This window comes from Callionymus lyra, chromosome 18 (assembly GCF_982586985.1).
Source record: "Callionymus lyra chromosome 18, fCalLyr1.hap1.1, whole genome shotgun sequence".
NCBI classification, from domain to species: Eukaryota; Metazoa; Chordata; class Actinopteri; order Syngnathiformes; family Callionymidae; genus Callionymus; species Callionymus lyra.
The window spans coordinates 18,469,924-18,489,897 of NC_141835.1; the positions used below are offsets into that span (position 1 = coordinate 18,469,924).

The 19,974-nt window shown below is 38.8% G+C and overlaps 2 protein-coding genes across 2 annotated transcripts; one reads left to right on the forward strand and one right to left on the reverse strand.

The window, feature by feature from the left end:
• Positions 1 to 2: 2 nt before the first annotated feature.
• Positions 3 to 12,902, forward strand: slc2a2 (solute carrier family 2 member 2). Its single transcript, XM_087779474.1, has 12 exons — positions 3 to 28; positions 446 to 538; positions 4,132 to 4,337; positions 4,425 to 4,549; positions 6,396 to 6,511; positions 6,582 to 6,744; positions 9,922 to 10,028; positions 10,484 to 10,564; positions 11,597 to 11,701; positions 11,762 to 11,869; positions 11,943 to 12,146; positions 12,610 to 12,902. The coding sequence occupies exons 1-12, from the start codon at positions 14 to 16 to the stop codon at positions 12,802 to 12,804; spliced, it is 1,518 nt and encodes a 505-aa protein (XP_087635600.1). The 5' UTR covers positions 3 to 13; the 3' UTR covers positions 12,805 to 12,902.
• A 1,284-nt stretch (positions 12,903 to 14,186) lies between these two features.
• Positions 14,187 to 19,117, reverse strand: LOC148060837 (eukaryotic translation initiation factor 5A-like). Its single transcript, XM_087780031.1, has 5 exons — positions 19,013 to 19,117; positions 17,962 to 18,131; positions 17,769 to 17,873; positions 15,778 to 15,912; positions 14,187 to 15,602 (listed from the first exon to the last, which is right to left on the reverse strand). The coding sequence occupies exons 2-5, from the start codon at positions 18,118 to 18,120 to the stop codon at positions 15,546 to 15,548; spliced, it is 456 nt and encodes a 151-aa protein (XP_087636157.1). The 5' UTR covers positions 18,121 to 18,131; positions 19,013 to 19,117; the 3' UTR covers positions 14,187 to 15,545.
• Positions 19,118 to 19,974: the final 857 nt, after the last annotated feature.

Here is a 19,974-nt window from a genome sequence, read left to right on the forward strand (position 1 = left end):
CTCTGGACCCACCATGGAGTCGGAGAAGGTAAGAAATCCTTTTCTAATCCTACATTAGTCTCGAATTCACCTTATTTTGTATTTTTATTTCACTTTAATGCCATCCATCTATATGCAGAATGCCTTATTTAAATATGAAAATTAAATATTATGTAAATATATTTGCTGTAATTAAGGTAAAGGTAAAACTTTATTGATCCCGCAGGAGGTCTCCTACGGGAAATTGTTTATTTTATTTATTTGTTTTAAATTATGCAACAGATTTTACTTTTCCATTTGATATAATTGGTTAAAAATATTCTGAATTAATGCATGTTAAAACTGTGCTGTGGTTGGTTTTAAATCATTAACCTGTTCTGTGTGTTCAGCTCCCCGATGTTTGCGGTCGGTCCTGTGTGCATGTTAAACATAATAAGTCCTTCGTCTATTTTTCCATCTCCTCCAGATAACGGGCACTTTAATTGTGTCCGTGTTCACGGCCGCCCTGGGCTCGCTGCAGTTCGGCTACAGCCTCGGGGTCATCAATGCACCCCAACAGGTGAGCCTGGCTTAATTCTAAAGGAAATTGTATTGAAATTATTGTTTAAAATATATCGGAATCAGAAAACTTGTATTGCCAGTGTTATAAACACAACACATGTCCTTAGAGTGCTATTACAATTAAATGGAAAGATACGAATGGAATAAATAGATTCATTAAATACAATACATGGAAATAAAATAAGAGACATTACTATAAAATGGCATATAAAAATAAAATTAATACATTAAAATAAATAAATCAAAACAAGCAAACTTCAGATGACAACAGATATGCTGCGGTTTGATTTGTCCCTAAAATTGTATTCATTACTTAAAAAAAATACCAGACCATTCCTTGTTGTCTATCATATATATATATATATATATATATATATAGTCGTGTCCAATCGTAGCCTTTTTTATCCATAAGCAACCAAATTATAACCTGAAATTAATAGCCTTCACACATTTTTCGCTGTGCTTTAGCTGATGGGAAAATATGTTTATTGGGATTCAAAAGGAACAGAGCAAGTTAGTTATAGTTATCATGTTGTGATCATTTGTGCGTATATTTCCAAATCCATGGTCGTTTTTTAATAGCAATGACATTGTACTGAAAAGAACTGGGGCTTGTTACACACGAGAGTTGAACTTGACTGAATAAAACAAGATTATTTTTATTTTTTAATATAACTGTAAATACAGCAGCATGTATTTTTTTTATTTAGTAGAAATATCTGCTACAATTTTAGCTATGATATTTTTAAACATGTCATCTTTGTTCCTGAAGTACGACCAACTAGGTTCATGAAAAACTTGTTTGAGATTCCACGTTTATTTTTTTTACTGTCTGCTATTATTATATTGATTCGTTCTGACGGGCATTTTGTTTATTACTAATAATAATACGAGGCATGAAGAAGTTGCCCATGTTTCCTTCAACTGAGAAACATCTCTAAACTTAGGACAATGATGTCACAACACGATATTGGATCTTATAATCCATGTGTTTGTGTCTTCTTGTTTAGACTTTTGTAACAGTTCATTTTGGTGTCTAAACAAGAAGGAGCTGTCTCGCCTGCAGTTAATACAAAACTCTTTAGCGAGAATTCTGACTCGGTCTAGTAGAAGAACTCACATTTCTCCGATCCTTAAAACTGCATTTGCTGCCAGTTTCTTTCAGGATCAACTTAAAAATTCTGGTTCTTACTTTCAGAGCTATTCATGGTCAGACTCCTCCTTACATCACTGATCTGATCCAGCCTTACACCCCAGCTCGGGCTCTGAGGTCTGTGAATCAGAATCTACTGATGGTTCCTAAACATGCTTCCGGACCAGAGGAGAGAAATCCTTCAATTTTTTTTTTTATTGTTAAAGTGCTTAGTGACCCTGGTCTAGAAAGACGCTTTAAAAATAACCTCTACTTTACTTGTATGTAAAAATTTAAAGTGCATGAAAGTTTCCCTCGTTTTGAACACTTTTGACAATTCAAAGCTCATGCAATTGAGCGTCACTGGTTTCATGGTATGAATATCTGCACTGGCAACATCCCGAATATGTCACTGAGACTTAATAGAAATAAATAAGCTCGTAGAAACTTACAATGAGGCCGAACGATCCTCAGACTGGAGATAACACTTATTAGAACGACGCACTGATTATCAAACTGCTGTAAATTTCATAACTCGGACTTTGTTAGCAGCAGATAAGACTGACATCAGCCAAATCAATAAAATGTGAACACTACAATCTTTTGAATATGTTGTACCAGTGTTATTGTTCTGTGTTGTAAACCTCACGTCAGTAAAGAATTCCCTTTTTCAAAAGTTATTCTTAAGTTGTTTTGACCTGCAGGACGTTCCTGTGACGCTCACTTACAGGCTGTTCAACAGTTGATTTTTGCACCTCATTTGAACAATTTCAATAAAGTTCTATCAATCTATATATATATCTATCTATCTATCTATTTATTCTTTCATTACTCTCACTATCTTTGGCAACCATGTCCAAAGTCCAGCCCGGGGGCCATTTGCGGCCCTTGAGCTATTTCAATGGCCCACTGTCTCTGTCATAAGTAAGTCAGTAAGTAAGTAATATTTATTTATATAGCGCTTTTCTAGACCAGGGTCACAAAGCGCTTAAACAATCAAAACAATACTCAAAAAAGTACATACTTTAAAGATCAAGATAATACTGAGAACAACACAGGAGTTCCAGAAAATCAAGGAAAAGCCTGAACAAATAGAAATGTCTTAAGATGTTTCTTAAAGGAGTCAGTAGATCCATCAAGCGCAAAGAGAGAGGAAGATTGTTCCAAAGCTTAGGAGCAACAGCCTGACAAGATTTCTCTCCTCTGGTCCTGAAACGTGTTCAGGAACCATCAGTAGATTCTGATCCACAGACCTCAGAGCCCGAGCTGGGGTGTAAGGCTGGATCAGATCAGTGATGTAAGGAGGAGCCTGACCATGATTAGCTCTGAAAGTAAGAACCAGAATTTTAAAGTTGATCCTGAAAGAAACTGGAAGCCAGTGAAGAGTTATAAGGACCGGAGAAATGTGACTTCTTCTACTTGAGCGGGTTAGAATTCTCGCTGCAGAGTTCTGAATCAACTGCAGGCGAGACAGATCCTTCTTGTTAAGACATGAAAACAAACTGTTACAATAGTCCAGGCGAGAAGAAACAAACGCATGGATTACAAGCTCCAGATCATGTTCCGACAACATTTTCCTAAATTTAGAGATTTTTCTCAGTTGAAGGAAACAGTTTCTGGTCAGTTTTCTGCAGTGTTGAACTAGAGACATGTCTTTATCAAATACAACACCCAGGTTTCTCAGGCTCAGTTTGACAGACCGACCTAAGTCACCCAAGTACTGACTTAACCCTGGAACCTTATCATCAGGATTTTTTTGTGGTGGACTTGGCTCAAACCTCACATTCTCGCGACGACGTTATCCTTCTCGTCCATCCGTCCTCCATCTTATTAGCTCATTGGGTAGCGCACCGGACTCTCATCCATTAGGGTGTGTTTTCCAACTCTTCATTCCGCCATATACAACACCTGTGGGTAAACAAAGCAATAGTTTTAATCTGATATCTTAACGTCCTTCATTTCAATTTACACTGCCCCTGATATTTTCTCTTTTCTTATGCTCTATATTAGTCAATACACTGTCCTTGTTAAAGATGCATTTTATTCATTTAGTATTTCTTTATTTCATTCATTGTTCCCTTTTTTTTTAATCAACGGCAAAATTGACTTTCTCCCTCTTTTACAAAAAAACTCTTACTTTGAAAGTGACAATTGACTTAAAGTGACTCCGTTACTCCTGAAAGCAGTGACTGCAACTACACACTATTTTTTAGATTATAACAGCAACAAGTTGATTCTAATCCCTAAATAATGAAAACCTTATTTTAATGTATGTCTGTGGAAAAAGTTCTCAATTTTGAAATACTTTTACCGTTTATGTCAAAAGGGAAATGTTTTTTTTTGCTTTTATAACATGTTTCCTCCTTTAATATTTAAAAGTGATGTTTCTAGAGTCGTGTATAAACTAATATTCAAATATCTTATTCAATTTTTAATTAACTTAACTTCTCTTATTTCAGATCATCCAGAATCATTATGAGCGGTCACTCGGGGTGGGGACGGAGAGGGCGGTGGTTCTGTTGGACAACATCACAGACGCAGAATTACCAGAGAGCGCCAGACACCCGTCTGTGCTCATGTACTGGTCGCTGTCGGTAGCCATCTTTTCCATAGGAGGGATGTTGTCCTCCTTCCTAGTGGGATTTGTCAGCAACCTGAGAGGCAGGTGAGGAACGAAGTAGTATGTTGAGTGCAATAGAAATAGAATCAAGAACAAATTATTTTCGTTCTCTGACCATTCTTTGTGCCGCAGGATCAAAGGCATGCTCATGATCAACGTGCTCGCCGTCGCTGCCGGGCTTCTGATGGGTTTATGCAAAATGTGGAAGCCTCATGTGATGGTGATCTCAGGCCGTGCCGTCATGGGCTTCTACTGTGGTTGAGTACATATTTTTCTCCAGAGCAACTACTCGCTACTGTGATAGTAACGTTACAAATATGTGGATCACAATGCCAGAAGAAATCTGTCCAAAAGTCACATTTTTAATATATTTTTAACCATCCTGCTGATGTAGGTGCTTTAAATCTGAAAGAGACTCTTTCAGAAAGTTTGAGCTTATTCTTCCACTAATAATAAAGCAATATTAACTAAGAACTGTAGGTGCATCACTTTTTTAAGATAGTATTTAAGAATGTTTAAAATATTCATTTTCATTTTTTGTTCATATCGTCATTGTTATATGTGCATTTTATACTCAATGAACAGAACTAATAATCAATTAATGTATCAATTAATGTTTTTCGAAAATTTCCCCGTGTTATAAATATTATTTACTCAAATTTAACGTATTTTATTTTGATTAATTATCAATTATATGCAATTTACGGTAATGTCTATTATTTTTAATGTATTGGATTTTATTATTTTATTTCATAAATACCTCCAAAAACAATGCGTGTTTACAACACTGGCAATATAAGTTTCTGGTTGTGATTTAACTAAAAAAGAATCAACAGAAGGATGACCTTCTCCAAACAGAAAATTTCAACCTGCATTCTGATTTTTTTTATTTTTATTTAGTCTATATAATTCCTTTCCTATTGTGCAATTGAAATGTATAGTAACATGCAGGGGGCAGTAGCAAGACAGAATTGGCTGTCAAAAAAATAAACAAGGTGAATAAGAGTTTCTTCACGTTGCAGCTCGCCACTAATGTAAAGAAAGGTTGTCCTTAAACAGTTATTGAGATCTGATATATGAGATGATACTAAGCAGCCACTGGCATTTGACAAGCAAATATTTACAACTATCATATAGAAAAATGGAATTGAATTCCCTTTTTTTTTACTATTCTGTTTTTATTTCTCAGACGTCCAAAAATGAATCCAAGATGTGGTTAAACAATATCATTGATGGGGCAGATTTAAATGGGTTGTAAATAAGGTAAGGTAAGGTAGAACTTTATTGATCCCTCAGGAGAAATTGTTTTTTTCCAAGAGCCACAGCAAATACAGCAATTTTTCATTAAAAAAAAATGGGTTGATGTCTGGTTTGAAACCGTTGAAACGAGTCATTCTTCCAATTTTGATGGGCTGTTCCGACAAGCAATTTGAACTGACCCGTGGCCCATTAACCCATGAATGTGTTGGCGGATACAAGTGTAGTATCTCCAATTTGTGACACTTTGTGGCGCTTTTCAGCAAAGTCAGCAATTTTGCGGTAAACTAAGAAACTCCTGTTTACAAGATCCAATGGTCATCTCAAAGCAACATAAGGCAGAGCATGAACATTTTATGACGAACGTCCTGAAAAAACATCCACACAAGGCAAATGTTAATTTAAGTGTCCTAATGGTTTATAACATTGTGTATCTTTTTTAATCTGTTTGCTTAACATACAGTTGGAAATAGTAGTAGTAGAGTGTTGACTGGCCTATAGGCTGGACTCCCTTCTGAATATCTGGCCATCAGGATGTTCCAGTTAAATAGCCCTGCAATATTGAAATATCAACACAAAATCAGCGTAGCAATATTTGGGATCATGGTTAGTCCACCTCTGCCTGTGAGCCATATTTATTGTCTGGTAGAGAAGTTTTTAGTTGGAAAAAACAGCCATGTTAAATGGATTATTTTCAAAGGTGTCTGACAGTTCACTCTATGAGCAGCACAACTTCATTGAGTGAGTAGGATTGAAGTGGACTAGAAAAAAATAGATGTTAAATCACAAATAAATGAACTGCCAGACGAACATTACCTAAAAGGAGTCAACATCGTGCTGTTTCAGGTTTGACGTCTGGACTGGTGCCGATGTACATCGGAGAAATCGCACCGAAGGCCTACAGAGGTGCGCTGGGAACGCTCCACCAGCTGGCTATTGTCATCGGCATCTTATTGAGTCAAGTACGCTTTACTCTCCTCATCATGGACAGCGTTCCAGGGACTTAAACTGTTGCTGAATTCCCTCGTCCAGGTCATTGGATTGGAGTTCATACTGGGCAATGACAGGTGGTGGCCCCTCTTGCTCGGTCTCTCTGGTGCCCCTGCGATCTTGCAAACGTTAATGCTGCCTCTGTGCCCTGAGAGTCCTCGCTATCTGTACATCGTCCGAGGTCAGGCGGATGAAGCTCGAAAAAGTGAGTAACATGGTTACGTTGTCTCTCTTATCCCAGACTGTTCATGGTCTACAGCGTGAGCTAAAAGGTAAGGTAAGTTAAGGTAAAACTTTATTGATTGAAATTGTTTTTCTCCAATAGCCAGCAATTTTTCATAAACAATACAAAATAATAAATAAAAATAAAATAAGAAGAAGAACATAAAGAGAAAGAACAAGATGACACAATCTAAGTCTAAAGATAAAGACAAAGAACATAGGTCAAAGAAAAACAACAAAGACAAAGGATACAAAGACTAACATAGAACAGAACATCCAGATACTCTCACTCCACTCCCGAACTCAGAATTGTACAATTTAATAGCTCGAGGAATGAATGAGTCCCTGAGTATATTTGTTTTGCACCTGGGTAGGAGCATTCGTGCACTCATTCTGCTTCTCTGCTCACTGATGACAGTGTTCAGAGGATGACTGTCATCATCCATGATGGACAGTAGTTTGTTCAATGATCTCCTCTCAGCAACTGTCACAAGTGAGTCCAGCTTCATGCCAACCACAGAGCCAGCCCTCCTGATCAACCTGTCCAACCTGTTGACACTCTTCTTGGACACATTTCCACCCCAACACACCACAGCATAGAACAGGACACTGGCCACCACAGACTGGTAGAACATGCAGAGGAGCTTCATGCAGATGTTAAATGATCGAAGCCTCCTCAGAAAGTACAGTCTACTCTGAACCTTCTTATATACATGGTCTGTGTTGCAAGACCAGTCCAGTTTACTGTCCATCCACACACCGAGGTACTTATAGTTGTCAACATAAATAACCATACAACAACATAAAATAACCTCAATAATTCTATGTCCAACTTCTTCCTCCTCGATCATCTGATGGTGTATCAGATTCAAGAAAGTCTGGATCGTTGTTAGTCATTAAGTTTGTACCGTGTGTGTTCTCACTGAAACTTTTTTTTCTCGTATTAAAGCAGCACAGTGTAACATTTTAAATTTCATTTTTATTTAAAACAAAACAGGTCCTAGCGAATCACAATGAGAGATGGTGGTGACAAAATAAAACTTTTAACAAGCAGAAACCTCAAGCAGAACCAGACTCTGTGTTAATAGCCTTCTGCTGTGAGCAGCTGGAGACCAACCTATACAGAAAAAGTGTGTAATTCATACCATATAAACACAACAAAAAGTGTTTATTTACTATAAGTGAAAATGCATCCTCAGGAAAATTAACAATAGTTTGATTACATGTGATTAAATGTAATTTAATTAAATAAAATGTAAGGTCTTATCTGAACTAGAATTGAATTAAAACATTTTTGGACAGAAAAATGTTTATTATTATAGGGTTGCTCTGACTTCATGAGGGTCGCATGAAGGCAGTAAAAAGGCCCCTTGACTGCTATAAATCACACCATAAACACAACTTTTAAGGTAATTCTGCCTACTCTACACTTCAAAGTCCGAACTTATACCCTGTGAAGGCAAAAACATGGCATTTATTCAGCCGTTTATGGGAGATTACTACAAAATACATAGACATAGATATTTACATATGTATATGCATACATATAGTATAATATAGTATAGTCATTAACTAAACCAACTCATGTTTTTCTGACCACTGACGCATAGAAAATGCATCACCAACACGTTTGAATGGTTCCTACACGAGACAGAAACTTGGTTTAGGGATCGTTTGAATGCTGTAGCCCAGGGGTGGCCAACCAGTCAGAGCCTGAGAGCCACATTTTTTTTTACCGTGTTACCGCAAAGAGCCACATCATACACACACACACATGAACATCGCCTCATCCCTTCCTCACACACACACAGACCTCTGCTTAGCCAGATTTATTGTAAATGTCACACACCAACATGATAATGAAATATTTGACTTCTACAGACCACGGGCCAGTCATTTTCAACAATGAACATTGTGTGCACTGTCTCTCACACACAAACTCTCCGTTCAACCAAACAAAAACATAATATTTAAAATATCTTTTTTCTCTTACTATGATGCGCATGCCTGTTACATGAAAATACCGTATTGACCTCAAGCGAAGCGAACACGCACATTAAAAAAAACACAAACCCAAACTTCGATATGAACGTTATAGTGATGGGATCGGCAGTTCTTTTGACTGAACTGAATCACTAGAATCAGTTCATTAAAAGGATTCGTTCAGTTCGTTTGTTCACCAAATCACTAACTCAGTGCTTATGGAGCCCTGACTGCAATTTCTACTACTTCCTGGACGCAGCCAAACAATCCGTTACTAGGTTTAATGATTCAGACCCGAGGTTCACTGCACTTGAGGGACAATGCAAAAAATTGGAAAAAAAGGACGCCCGGTGCGTTCACGGAAAAGGACCAGTGCACAGTCAAAACTCTTCACTGGCTTCCAGTTTCTTTCAGGATCAACTTTAAAATTCTGGTTCTTACTTTCAGATCTATTCATGGTCAGGCTCCTCCTTACATCACTGATCTGATCCAGCCTTACACCCCAGCTCGGGCTCTGAGGTCTGTGGATCAGAATCTACTTATGGTTCCACGCACACGACTCAGGACCAGAGGAGAGAAATCTTTTCAGGCTGTTGCTCCTAAGCTTTGGAACGATCTTCCTCTCTCTTTGTGCTTGATGGATCTACTGACTCCTTTAAGAAACATCTTAAGACGTTTCTATTTGTTCAGGCTTTTCCTTGAATTTATCGAACTCCTGTGTTGTTCTCAGTATTATCTTGATCTTTAAAGTATGTACTTTTTTGAGTATTGTTTTGATTGTTAAAGCGCTTTGTGACCCTGGTCTCGAAAAGCGCTATATAAATAAATATTACTTACTTACTTACTTACAGACATTCGTGAGAAATTCAGCAAATGGAGAAGATCTTGAGGTGTGTTGACATAAAAACAAAATGTTCTGTAGCAAAGTCTTATCATAGAATCCCTCCCACCGGCACGGTCGCGGCTGAGTTCAACTGAACTGAGAAAGGAATGAATCACTTCATGAAGTGATTCGGTTCAGTACGTTCACTCAAAAGATTGTTTGTTCGAACAAATCGTTCACGAACCCCACATCACTAGAACGTTAGAGCCACATGAAACCAGGCAAAGAGCCGCGGGTTGGCCAGGCCTCCAGGAGCCGTTCATCAACTGACAGACGCTGCTTGTATTTCTGTAGGTTTGTACCGACTGAAGGGTCCAGGTGATCCCAGCGCTGATCTGGAAGAGATGAGGAGGGAAAAAGAAGAGGCAGACAGAGAGCTACAAGTTTCCATCTTTTCTTTGGTATGTACGTTTCATTGTTTTCAGAGTCCACTAGATGGCGGTCTCTGCACTATTTTCCTTTAAATGAAACATCACATCATTTTTAAACTGATGGCGCCACCTACTGACCTCTAAACAACATGACACTGCTTCATGAAGCTTCATCAGACCATCACCAGTTGTCTTCAAATCAAAGTAGATGTTCATGTTGGTGACCTATAACCTTTAAGATAAGATAAGGGACGGAGATGATGTCAACAATAAGAGTAAAACTAATGTTGAAGAACGACAATGCATTTTATATTTGGTTTAGAAGGACAAACACAGAGATAATTAAGATCATGTAGAGTTTTGTTGACATATTTTATGAGAAAAAACCTCAGCTATGACTAAACGGATGACCCTGCAGCAGTAGCTACTTCACAAGAGAAGGTCAGCAAACACAAAGTAACATCACCATCTGGACTCTCCGCCAGATCCGCTCCCCTGTGTACAGACGGCAGTTGGTCGTTGCGCTGATGATGCACCTCTCTCAGCAGTTGTCTGGCATCAACGCGGTGAGTACAGGACTTGTTCTCCGCTCCTTAAGCCTAAGTCCCAACCCGCCGTACTTGCACTTGCTTGCCGTCTACTTGCAAAAACGTGGGCGAAATCTGGGAATCCGTACCTGGTGAGTACCGCCTCAGTACGGATTTTGGAGCATGCAGACAAGCACAGTCATGCCGTAGATGCGATCCAGTTCCATTACATCAAACTTAATCCCAAATTGTCGAGGTCTGCTTTTCTTTGGTGATCAGTCTATGTTCTTTAGGAAAACAAAATACACTTTGTCATAAATATATTTGCACAAACAGAATATAAACGGACATCAGTTTAAGAGCATTAAAAATAAAGTATCTTGAGGCAGCAGCCCCCCACATTTGGCGGCAAAACTCACGTTCATGGCTCTAGTAGGAGAACTTGCATTTGCTCTTCACTGGCTGCCAGTTTCTTTCATGATCAATTTTAAAATTCCAGTTCTTACTTTTAGATTCATGGTCAGGCTCCTCCTTACATCAGTGATCTGATCCAGCCTTACACCCCAGCTCAGGATCTGAGGTCTGTGGATCAGCATCTGCTGATTGTTCCTGAACACGGTTCTAAGCTTTGGAACGATCTTCCTCTCCCTCTGCGTTTGATGGAAACACACAGATTGTAGTCGGGGTGATATTTTGATATAAAGCACTGATGTTCATTTGATGATGATCTAAACGTCTTATTGACCTATAACAGTACACACTCAAATCCCTGTGGTGTATAAATAACCTTAAAGTAGTTATTGAGAGGTGGATTCATTCAAACGTGCGCCACTGAAGGCCTATCTGTGAAATGCACGGCCCGCCACTGATTAATTATTATTCTTCCATTATTGTTATCATTATATTATTATCATTTTCCTCATTAATGTACGCTCGGCACTTCATGGAAAAATGAACTGATTACTTTCCATACCCACTGTATATTAATACATGTTTATAGTTGATACCGAACTAAAATATCTAATCAAAAGCTTATTTTTTCCGATACAAATCTAAAAATCTTCCTTCCAGATCTTCTATTATTCCACTGCCATCTTCGAAAAAGCCGGCGTGGGTCAGCCAGTCTACGCAACCATAGGCGTCGGTGTCATCAACGCTTTCTTCACCATGGTGTCTGTGAGTAGCTGCACGCCGACACAAGACACACTCGCTCCGTTAACTGACTCCACCCGGCAGGTCACTCTGGTGGACAAGGCCGGTCGACGAACTCTGGTCCTGGTGGGTCTGGGGGGCATGTGCTGCTGCGCGGTGACCATGACGATCGGGCTGAAGATGGTGGAGCTGGTGCAGTCATGAACGCTTCCTTCTCTTCTCCTGCGTTTTGTTGTTCGGCGTGTTCACGGCGTTGTCTCCGCAGGACGGCTACTCGTGGATGAGCTACGTCAGCATGTCGTCCATCTTCCTCTTCGTGAGTTTCTTCGAGATCGGTCCGGGCCCCATCCCGTGGTTCATCGTGGCCGAACTGTTCGGTCAGGGGCCTCGGCCGGCAGCCATCGCTCTGGCCGGCTGCTGCAACTGGACCAGCAACTTCATCATTGGCATGACCTTCCCTTACATACAGGTGATACTGACTGAAGTTCATTAGGTCTGTGTATCGGCAAGAATCTGGCGATACCATACGTGTCACGACACAGGTGTGACATTACGGTAAATTGCGATACTGTAGGAACAAGAATATATTTGAAGTAATATCCGAGTACTTTACTCTGCCCTTGCAGAAGTTACAGACCACATGACTCTTGACGGAGTTGTAACTACTTTCAGTTGTTTTGAAAACCAAAATCTGTCAAAATGTCAGCTTTTAAAAGCTGCTGCAGTCGACTGTATCCTCTTGTCCTCAGTCACTGCCAGGATCTCGCAGGATTTCATTGGTTCTTTCGCTGCAAACTCCCTAATGATTGCCGTAAATCGAATTGTGATTACAATATCATGAAAAAATGCAATATTTAAGGGAATAGATCAATTTTTTGACTTCCCTAAAAACGTGTGAAAACCTCTGCTGACGTCTCCCCCTCGGCCCCCAGACCTGGCTGGGCACTTATGTCTTCCTGCTCTTCGCCGCGCTGCTCCTCGGCTTCACCGTCTTCACCTACATGCGGGTCCCCGAGACCAAAGGAAAGAGCTTCGAGGAGATCGCCGCCGTCTTCCAGAAGAGACGGAAGCAGAGTTTGATCGCCGGCACTGAACTTCAGTATCTTAAAGCTTCCACGGATGCTTGAGTGACATGTTTGTGTAGTGTTGTGTGTCTGTGTTTACCTCCGTTTCTCCATCAGTGTTAAATAAATGTGTCATTCATCAACAGAAATAAAAAAAAAAAAGAAGACTATAATTCGATTCATTGTGCAGTTGTCGTTTCACAATATCAACTGGAAATCTGAGATTTGCCGAATTTACATTTTGGATTTTTGATGGAGAATTCAATAGAAGGAGTTGAATGAAACCACAAGTTAAAGACAAACATTCCCCTCTTCTTTTTTTGCTGCATACCAAAATGGCAGGAACATTTCATCGTAATTTATTTTCTTACTTTGTTGGAATGTGCCGTGCATTTGGAAAATGTTATAAAATAATGATATATTACTATATTAGTCCTGTACTTCAACAGAGTTTGCTGGAAGAGTTGAACAATTTTTTTAGTTTATTTTATATTAGAAAAACTTAGAGAATTCAAAATATGATGAAGTATCACCGAAACTAAATTTGCCCGAAAGTTTAAAGTATTTTTATTTGTGGAATTGAAGTGAATTTTCGTGTCAATCGAACATCCACTAGATGGAGACAATCGGTAACAATCGCGACAACACGCTATGAAAAGACCAAAATACACGCAACAAGGTTTGTAATTGTACACAAATAGTACATGTAAATTAAATGTACGCCCCTGAAAGGCAAACCTCAGGAACTGTCTGTGGTGTGGTGCTATAGGCACATGAAAGTAAGCATCCTTCAGGTCTATTGAAGTAAACCACTCCTCTCTAGAAGCAGTGCGCAGAACCTCTGCAGGGCTGAGCATGTGGCATTTCAGGACCTTCAGGAACTTGTTGATTCCCCTCAAGTCGAGGATAGAGCGGAGTCCGCCATCTTTCTTTATTACCAACTCCAACTGTCAACTCCTGGTTGAGGGTTTGGGCTTTTGCCGAGTTCGCGTATGATGGTCATCTTGACCCACTCAAGTGCCTCTAGTGCTGCAGGTCCAAACAGCTCCCCCGGTTCCACTGGAACACTGTGGAGAGTTCTCCTGCATGCCTCGGTCACAGGTGATTGTGCCAGCCAAACCTGGCGGTGAGCCTGGATGAGAGTGGACATCAACCGCCCCAGCTCTCTAGACATCAGCGCGAATGCCTGCAGGGAAGCCTCACTGAAATTATGGACGGAAGCATCCAGTGAAGTCTGTTGTAGGGATGCTGATAAAGCAAGCATCAGGTGGGATATAGAATTGTCACAGGTGACTTTGTTGGTATTAAAACTAGAACAGCGCATGCGCGAGGTGGATACATTCAGTGCTTGAAGCACCGCCTCTGGCGGTCAGTAAGGACGAAATAGAATTGCAACATTAAAGAATTCATCTTTCTTCAGAATAAAAAAAACATGGAATCCATCGTCATGAGTGAAGAAAACTTTTATTCAACACGATCATGAACATAAGCTTTTAATCAGACGAATGAAAAACGGAGATAAAACACCAAACCCCACCTAACTAAGTACTCCAATACTAACAATGATCAAAGTGGATTTTACTATTGGAATGATGATCAGGAGAGCCACGATGATCACAGAGATCTTTCCACTGCTAATCACTTATGCCTTTTGTTCAACTGACAAACAAGGTACATACAAATGACAAAGTACCATCTACATCCCTCCATTTTCTATGAATCCCAGTACAGTATCAGAAAAAAAAAAAGTACCAGGGTCGCGACTCCACATAGTGCAGAAACACTTGCACACGCACTTGCTGCTGGCACAACTACAGTTGGATGTTTAAAAGTACTTAAAGTATTGGGTGTTAGTCCCACATGTGTTAAATTTGCCTTAAAACGATATGTTAAAGTGTACGTTTACAAAAAGGCACATTTTGATAATTACGTGGCTCCGCCTGAGCATTAACAAATTGGCTCAAAACGATCATTATTGTCGTCCGTCGTTGCGAATCCCTTTTGACATTTAGCAGCAAGTGGTCGGACGAGACAAAGCTTAAAACGATCTTAAACTTTCTCCCCAAAATAATCTCCTGTGGTGCGTAAACATGGTAACATCAAGCAAATGACGAATAAAAATAAAGATTTAGCAGATGCCGTCGAGCTGCTTGTCTCACCGATACCGCACATTTCTCGAGTCATTTCGAGGACAGAGTAAATCATAAAATAATGACTCTCTACATTCAGCTGAACAATGTTAACAGTCACATAAATATCAGTTGAAAAGTCATGTTTTGCAGCCAAAATCTCAACTGTTACAGAAACACTGAATCCCTTTAATCAAAAAAAACAACCTTTTACAAAACCACCAAAACAAACCCGTGATTTCTAAACCGCTCCGATTACTCCCCCCCTCAACACCAAATACTTTTGAACTTTTAACATTGATTGACAGTAATAAATACTTATTGGCGCCAATTCGCCCAGTCATCCATTCCATTATGACACGTAACATCTGGTCATAATGTAACGGCCGCTGATAACATCTTAACATGCAGTCCAAGAGTAACTTTGAGAACGGTCTTCTTATGTCACCTGGTTCGTAGTGATGGTCTGATGAAGCTTCATGGAGCAGTGTCATGTTGTTTAGAGGTCAGTAGGTGGCGCCATCACTTTAAAAATGATGTGATGTTTCATTAAAACAAAGGAAAATAGTACAGAGACCGCCATCTTGTGGGCTCTGAAAATCGATGACACTGCTTCATGAAGCTTCATCAGTACTGGTTTCTAAAATCCCCTGGTTCTGTTCCCGAGAAGGATCTTCAGCCTATTTTCGAACTAACGATGCGCTCCTCTTCGACGGCTTTAGAGACAGTGACCTGGACAAACAAATCATTTTTGGTTAGAGTTCAACTGCGATGGTTTACACAGAGCATGTGAAAGAACAGTACTAGCGGGAGCGAATGTATTGGATTTCCTAACTTTGAGGTTTTAAAATTAGAAGAAAATCCATGTTGATCATTTGGAAGGGAGTGACGGACAGTATTTACTCACCGTTACATTCAACTCTTTATCAAAAGATTCTTGTATCGTTTTGCCGACCTGGTCATCCGGCAGCTTGAGGTCTTCCCTCTGTGTACCGTTGTCATCCATAAGAGTCACAAAGCCGTCTGAGGATATATCCACAAGCTATTGGAAAAATAAGAAGAGAATATCATTGTGATGAAAACTCAATAAAGACCTTTTTTTTTTCATAAAAGAGGATACTTAGTGTTTTTGGTGGCGAATAAGAATATATTTTGGATTTACAAATTATCCTGCAATCCTCATATTCAAGTGGTAAAGATTTTTGTTTGTTTCTACATCTGTAGTCAAGGCTTGCACCAGGTTATACGCAGTTGCCCTATTTAACCACTAGAAGGTGCTGTCTCTATTTAAAGAGTTTATTATCTGACACCAAATATTTATTCTTGTAGAACAGCTTCTAACATGCTAACAAAACAGATAAAATGCACAAACAAAACTCTTTTTTTTGAGACAGGGAGACAACATTCTACCCTCCCACATCACTTGACCAAAACACACACTCCTCATTGGCCAACACTAGCTCCACGTCACTTGCACGTGCACTTTTTTTTTGTCCGTGTAACAGTTTACACATGATGACTTTTACACCCCTAGCAAGGTATTACTCTGTGAGACGTGTTTCTATAGAACCTCGCAGAGTATATACTACGTTGACTCGCGGTGTAGCTTCATAGTTTACCTACATTTTGACAGATATTCAAGCACTGTGTCCAACTTTAAATCGGTTCAAGGTCAGTAAGTAAAACCAGAATTAATACATAAAGATGCTGTTTTTATTTTGAAAAAGACAAAGACTTTTAAGTGCGACTTATAGTCCAAAAAATACGGTAGATGAAGTTGTGTGTTTTATCCGTTATGTTGGCTATAATTTATACTGTATTTGAAGTGGAACTACAAAAATATTTTCTGATAACTACAGGAAGGCCTTTGGTAATATGGGATTAGGAAGTGATAAAATGAATACAGAGCCCTTTAGTGGTTATATAGCGCAACTGGTTACACGTCGGTTATAAGCCTTGACTACACCTGTAGAAAACGTTGACACCCGTGAAGTAACTACAATGTTGCAAAATTCTCCGTACAAACAGCAATTTGGTGGTCACGTGACAATCAGAGACTCTCGTCGTCCAGACAAAGTTAAGTAGTGAAGAGCATTAAAAGGAAGTTTTTCCTTGCCTAGCCACACTGCGCTTTACTCATTATTGAGTTGCTGGGATCTGATGCTCCTTTCTCCACTAAAATCTTACTTAAACTGTAAAGTGTCTTGAGATGAAATTGAATTGTTAAAGCTAGAGTGTTCTACAACATTAGTCACGGATTTTTAAACTCAAACCAATCGCTAAAGAAATTAAGAAGTATAAAGGTTCATATTGTTGCTTTAAATCTTAAATATTACCATTTTACGAACAACCAATGGCAGTGTATACTATGTTTCCAATAGGTTGTTAATGTTTTCATAATTCAAGTCTTTGTTATATTGTAACAAGTTAGTTAGAAGATGAAATTGACAGAATCACATATATTTTTGTTTAAAGTATATTCTGCAATTTCTTGATTTGGTTTTTTATTTTATTTCATTCTTTGATTCTGTACTGACACCACCAAAAAAAATAGACTGGTTCTGATATTTAAAATAAAATTGGTGAAATAAGTATAGCTATTATTACAGAATTGTTGTTTAAATATACAATCATTATTTGGACGAGGGAGTTTCTTTGCCCTCAAAGACAACGAAGAGACGTTATTCATGAAGGCCGGAGGAACAAGCTTGCTTGTTTTCACCAGAACTTGTTGAACCAGTTCATAACCAGCCGAGCGCTTGTGTCGCGCCCTTAAAAAAAAAAAAAGAAAAAGTAATCTTCGGCTCTTCTGTGCAACTTCTTTCCACGTGAAATGCGCCGACCAAACGTCTAGATATTCACATTAACAATGCTTTGAAACGGATTGACACAACCTACCGTGTAGTCAGTTCTGTTTACATTTGGGACCTCCATGTTATGAGTGGACGGGCAGACATCTTCAATTTTCTTTGAAGTGAATATGTCTAATCCAACCAGATGAACCTAGGAAAGCAGCTGTTAGAATCCCCTCACAACGTCATAAATATCACGTGCTTGCATACCTACAGTGTTCCGCGTGATTTTTTTTTACCTTTGCATGCCCGTGCTTGCCGGTCTTGGAGGTGCTCATTTCAACTATTTTACAGGGACGACCCTTCATCATGACGTGTCCATTTTTTCTCAGGGCCGAGCACTGCATAGGATATGTGGCGGAGGCCCCGGATGAGCAGCTCTCGAAGTCGTCTTCCATGGTCGATAACTCTGTGAGGGAAAAAAAAAAACCCAAACAAAAGAACCCATTTCACAAATCACGTAGAATCCAACTTTATGTGAGGTCGATCAGTGGCAATTTTTGGAACCGACTCACGGAACCTGCCCAACTTGTTATTATGTGACTCTTGCAGTGCAGTTTATTAGTCATCTTTACATTTCGAAACATTTCAAAGAAAGAACGGATCATTTCAACATTTTAAGATGTGATGTTTTGTTGTACATGTCAATGTGACAAGTCTACTGACTCCTTTAAGAAACATCTTAAGACGTTTTTATTTGTTTAGGCTTTTCCTTGATTTTCTGGAACTCCTGTTGTGTTATCAGTTTTATCTTGATCTTTAAAATATATACTTTATTGAATATTGTTTTGATTGTTTAAGCGCTTTGTGACCCTGGTCTGGAAAAGCGCTATACAAATAAAAATTACTTACTTACTTACAAGCAGCATATTTATATTTATAACAACATTTATGTAAATGTTCACTAAAAAAGTGACCACCATCAAATACATTTACAGTATATATCAAATACTTTTAAATAACTGACAAATAAAGCTGAATATATATGAAAGATACTTAAAATAAAGACCCATATATGCAACTATCACGTTCTTAAAAATAGAACAAATAAAACGAAATTTAAAAGTTTTATATTTGTAATGACTTAAGAATTGTTTCCGGAAGTACATTTATTTATTTCAATGGGTATTTAATGTTACCTGGAACAGGCCCACGCCCCGTTCAGTCTTTTACGACGTTTATTTTAGCCACAGAAGTTAAAACTAACACATTAACTGTAAGCTCGAATATTAATAACACTTCAGGAACCGTCACTCAGTGAAAAATGAAAAATAAAAACAAAAATCTTACGTTGTAGAACCGAGAGCGAGAGATGTCACCAGGATGAACGCAGCTTTCGAACCGAGGCAGTTAGGGCGGGCGGAGTTATGTACCGGATCAAGTGACACCTGGCTGCGAGTTTGCAGATCAGCTCCGCCCACCGCTGTCTCCCTGTCGACGGCCATCTTGGTAGAGTCGCATCCGCTGTCAGTACAGGATCGGTCCCCCCTACAGTGTCGGTCCCCCCACTTCCTACGTGATGACGTCACACGCTGCATTTACGAACGTCTCTTAAAAATATTTTTTTATGGGTTAAAGAAACGTCAACAGAACGTTTGCATAATATATATATATTTTTTACCACACATGAAACATTTATATTGACAAAAAGACGATCTTCGTCAACATAATCACTTTCCGTTCTTTCATTTCCTGGTCTGACGATACATGTGACGACACCAATAGTAGCCCCTGATTGGCTGAAGCTTTTTTTTACTTATAATAACGCACAACTGTACAATGAAATACAAACATTCGAGTTCCGAAATGATTCGCTTTTCAAATAAATTTTTTAAATTTATTTTTCTTTCTATAACTTGTCTGTAGTTCGGATCATAAACACCTCAGTAATTATTTAGTTTTTATTTCGATTTTTTAAAAAACAATTAAATCAATTATTAAATGTATGCAGTCATGTTTATCTTCATTGAATGTGTTCCATTTGTAGATATTGTATGCATTAGAAAAAAAAGTGTGTTTTTCTAACACTACCGGCAATAAACATTTTCTAGTTTTCATGGGATTATTGTGATTGGTTCTCTTAGCAAAAACGTTTGTAATATATGAGGGTTTATGGTCTTAATTGTAACATTAAAGTAGCCAATCAGCGACATTCTCACATCTAGCACTTGATTGGCCGAACGTGTCTATATCAATATCAGCGAAATTCAAAATTCTTCCCCCTTGATTATGATTACTTGAGTAAGTAAGTA